The following is a 2,572-nucleotide window of genomic DNA, read 5'->3' as shown; positions in this document are numbered from 1 at the left end:
GTGTGTGTGTGTGTGTGTGTGTGTATGTGTGTGTGTGTGTGTGTGTATGTGTGTGTGTTTGTGTGTGTATGCTTTTTGTTTAAAAAAACAAACACCCTGAAGCCATTCACACATGCACCCCCCCCCCCCCACACTCACACACACACTCGCACACCTATACTCACGGCAACTTTGCTGAAGTCTCCTTTCTTCAAAGGTAAAATCCCTCCCTCATTTTTCAACAACACAAAAGACTTCATGGCAGCTGTGAGGGCCACTTGTTGATGTTCGGCCGATTCTATCTGATCCATACTCAGCTGGGCGTACGGGTTGTCCTCTTCCGGGTCAAACTCCCCGAGCCTCATGCGTGTGTAAAACAGCGGCTTGACCCTTTCCCTCACCAACTCTTCTGTCAGTTTGCCCTGGGCAATGGCATCCACTGTGACAAGTTTCGGGGAAAGGGAGGGGGTGGGGATGGGGTGGGGAGGGGGTCGTTGACTATTTTGAGGGTCGCTTGTATGAATGAAACAACTTTCGTAAACAGTCTCTTTGGGTTGTAATTTGTGAAAAGGGCAACCCTCATTATCAGCTGTAATGCCCTAGATTGTAGCATTATTTTCTTTTTTCACTTTTCTATACACAGCACGGGGGAATGTTCTCTCAGCTTCCGTCGTCAAGAATAATATTATTGGTAAGTGATGTTTTTTACTTAAACAGAATCCTCAGGCGCATGAGCATTAAAGTGTTAGCAAATTTTAAATGGAAGAAGTGATTTTTTAACCCCCAAAAATGAGAGAAACTATTAAATGATAGTTTATGGCTACTTGGTTTTGCGGCAAATAACGTTGAACAAAAGACAACATTCCTTTTCTTTCAATACTTGCCTTTTATATGATGATTTCCAACTGAATATCCTGAAGCCCACAACTTTTACTTCACTTTTACTTTTATCCGGTGCTTATTATCTTTTGGGAGTCGCGGGAAGAAAGAGATGTCTTTCTGCCACCACCCGGAGAGCTTGAGCCAGGGGAATGCCGTGAGTTGTTAATGTTTCCCTGACTCCATCTATCCAGGTCTTTCTCGGTCGCCCTCTAGCCTGGTTGCCATCGAATTTTTTTTATGAAGGCGAGTTGTGCTTGGTGGTGTGTTGGTAATGGCATGAGATGTCCGAACCATTTGATTCTTTGGTGTTGGAAGTGAAGCATGACATCATTTGTGCCCACCATTTCTCTGATTACTGTGTTTCTAATTTTGTCTCGCCTGGTCCTATTTACTGCTTTTCTAAGGCATCGCATTTCACATGTTGTAATTCTTTGCTCTAATGTCTTGTTCGTGGTCCACGTTTGGCATTGATAGGTGAGTGTTGGGATGAATATGGTGCTGATCATTTTGAGTTTTGTTGTCATGGGCATGTTAAGATGTTTCAGTAGTGGAGTAAGCTGGTAACTAACATTATTGGCCTTTTGTACTCGTGTTTCAATTTCTCAGTTCAGTCGCCCACCCTTTGTGAATATACTTCCGAGGTGGTTAGATTCTTGGACCCGTCTGAGACTGTTGTTGTTGATGTGTATCCTGAGTGGTTCTGGCTTTCTGCTTACTTTCATTCTGTTTTGTTGAAGTTGATCTTCATGTCATAGTTGTTATATTCTTCGTTTAACCTGGTGGTGTGGAGACTTCGTTCATCTTTGTGTGCCAGGCTTTGGTCATCAGCAAAGAGTAATTCATTTAGGGTGTCTGGTTCTGTTTTGGCCTCTTTTGTAATTCTATTCATATAATATATGATAAATAGTAGTGGTGATAGGACACAACCTTGTCTTACTCCGGATGTTATCTCGAACCATTCTGTGAGTCCCTCTGACGTTCTTGCTGTTCTTATGCTGTTCTCGAAAATGGCACGGATGTTATCTAGAAGTTGGCCTCTTACAGTGCAGTTTTTGCGTTCTTTCCACAGCTTGTTTCTGTTCACTCTGTCGAGCGCTCTCTCCTGGTCGACAAATATAATGTTTGGTTCCCTGTTGTGTTCTATTACCCTTTCGCATATTTGTCGTAGGACGAATATTGCGTCAGTGCATCCTCTTCCCTTTCTAAGTCCCATTTGGGCCTCACTCAGAAATGGTTCAACTTTGTGTCCTGTTCGCCATTCCAATATCTTGCCGTACATCTTGCCCACATGGCTTAGCCGTGAAATTGAAGCCCACAACAAATATGTTATAACAAGCTAAAACTATATTATTCTTGACATCAACCAGGTTAACTGCACTTATCCAGAATGAGTTTATAAGAAAATGCAGACACAAATGAGCTTCATTCTCAAACTTTTCAAAAACAAGTCTCCGAATTCCCCCTCCCTTCCTTTTTACACCCAGGAAAAAGAGCAGGGGGACAGGAGTAGGGCCTATTTGGAGAGAAGAAGAAGAAGAAGAAGAAGAAGAAGAAGAAGAAGAAGAAGAAGAAGAAGAAGAAGAAGAAGAAGAAGAAGAAGAAGAAGAAGAAGAAGAAGAAGAAGAAGAAGAAGAAGAAGAAGAAGAAGAAGAAGAAGAAGAAGAAGAAGAAGAAGAAGATGATGAAGAAGAAGAAGAAGAAGAAGAAAAAA

The 2,572-nt window shown here is 42.1% G+C and overlaps 1 protein-coding gene across 1 annotated transcript in view; it reads right to left on the bottom strand.

Moving 5' to 3' along the window:
• LOC101862734 (xylan 1,4-beta-xylosidase) overlaps positions 1-2,572 on the bottom strand; it is a 19,364-nt gene that overhangs the window by 10,436 nt on the left and 6,356 nt on the right. The window contains exon 7 of the mRNA XM_035970282.1: positions 165-418. Coding sequence (XP_035826175.1) covers positions 165-418 — 254 coding nt within the window. The remainder of the gene's footprint in view (positions 1-164; positions 419-2,572) is intronic.

Source organism: Aplysia californica, unplaced genomic scaffold (assembly GCF_000002075.1).
Source record: "Aplysia californica isolate F4 #8 unplaced genomic scaffold, AplCal3.0 scaffold00246, whole genome shotgun sequence".
NCBI classification, from domain to species: domain Eukaryota; kingdom Metazoa; phylum Mollusca; class Gastropoda; order Aplysiida; family Aplysiidae; genus Aplysia; species Aplysia californica.
The sequence above is the reverse complement of the archived record's forward strand: the minus strand, read 5'-3'. Positions and strand labels throughout refer to the sequence as shown.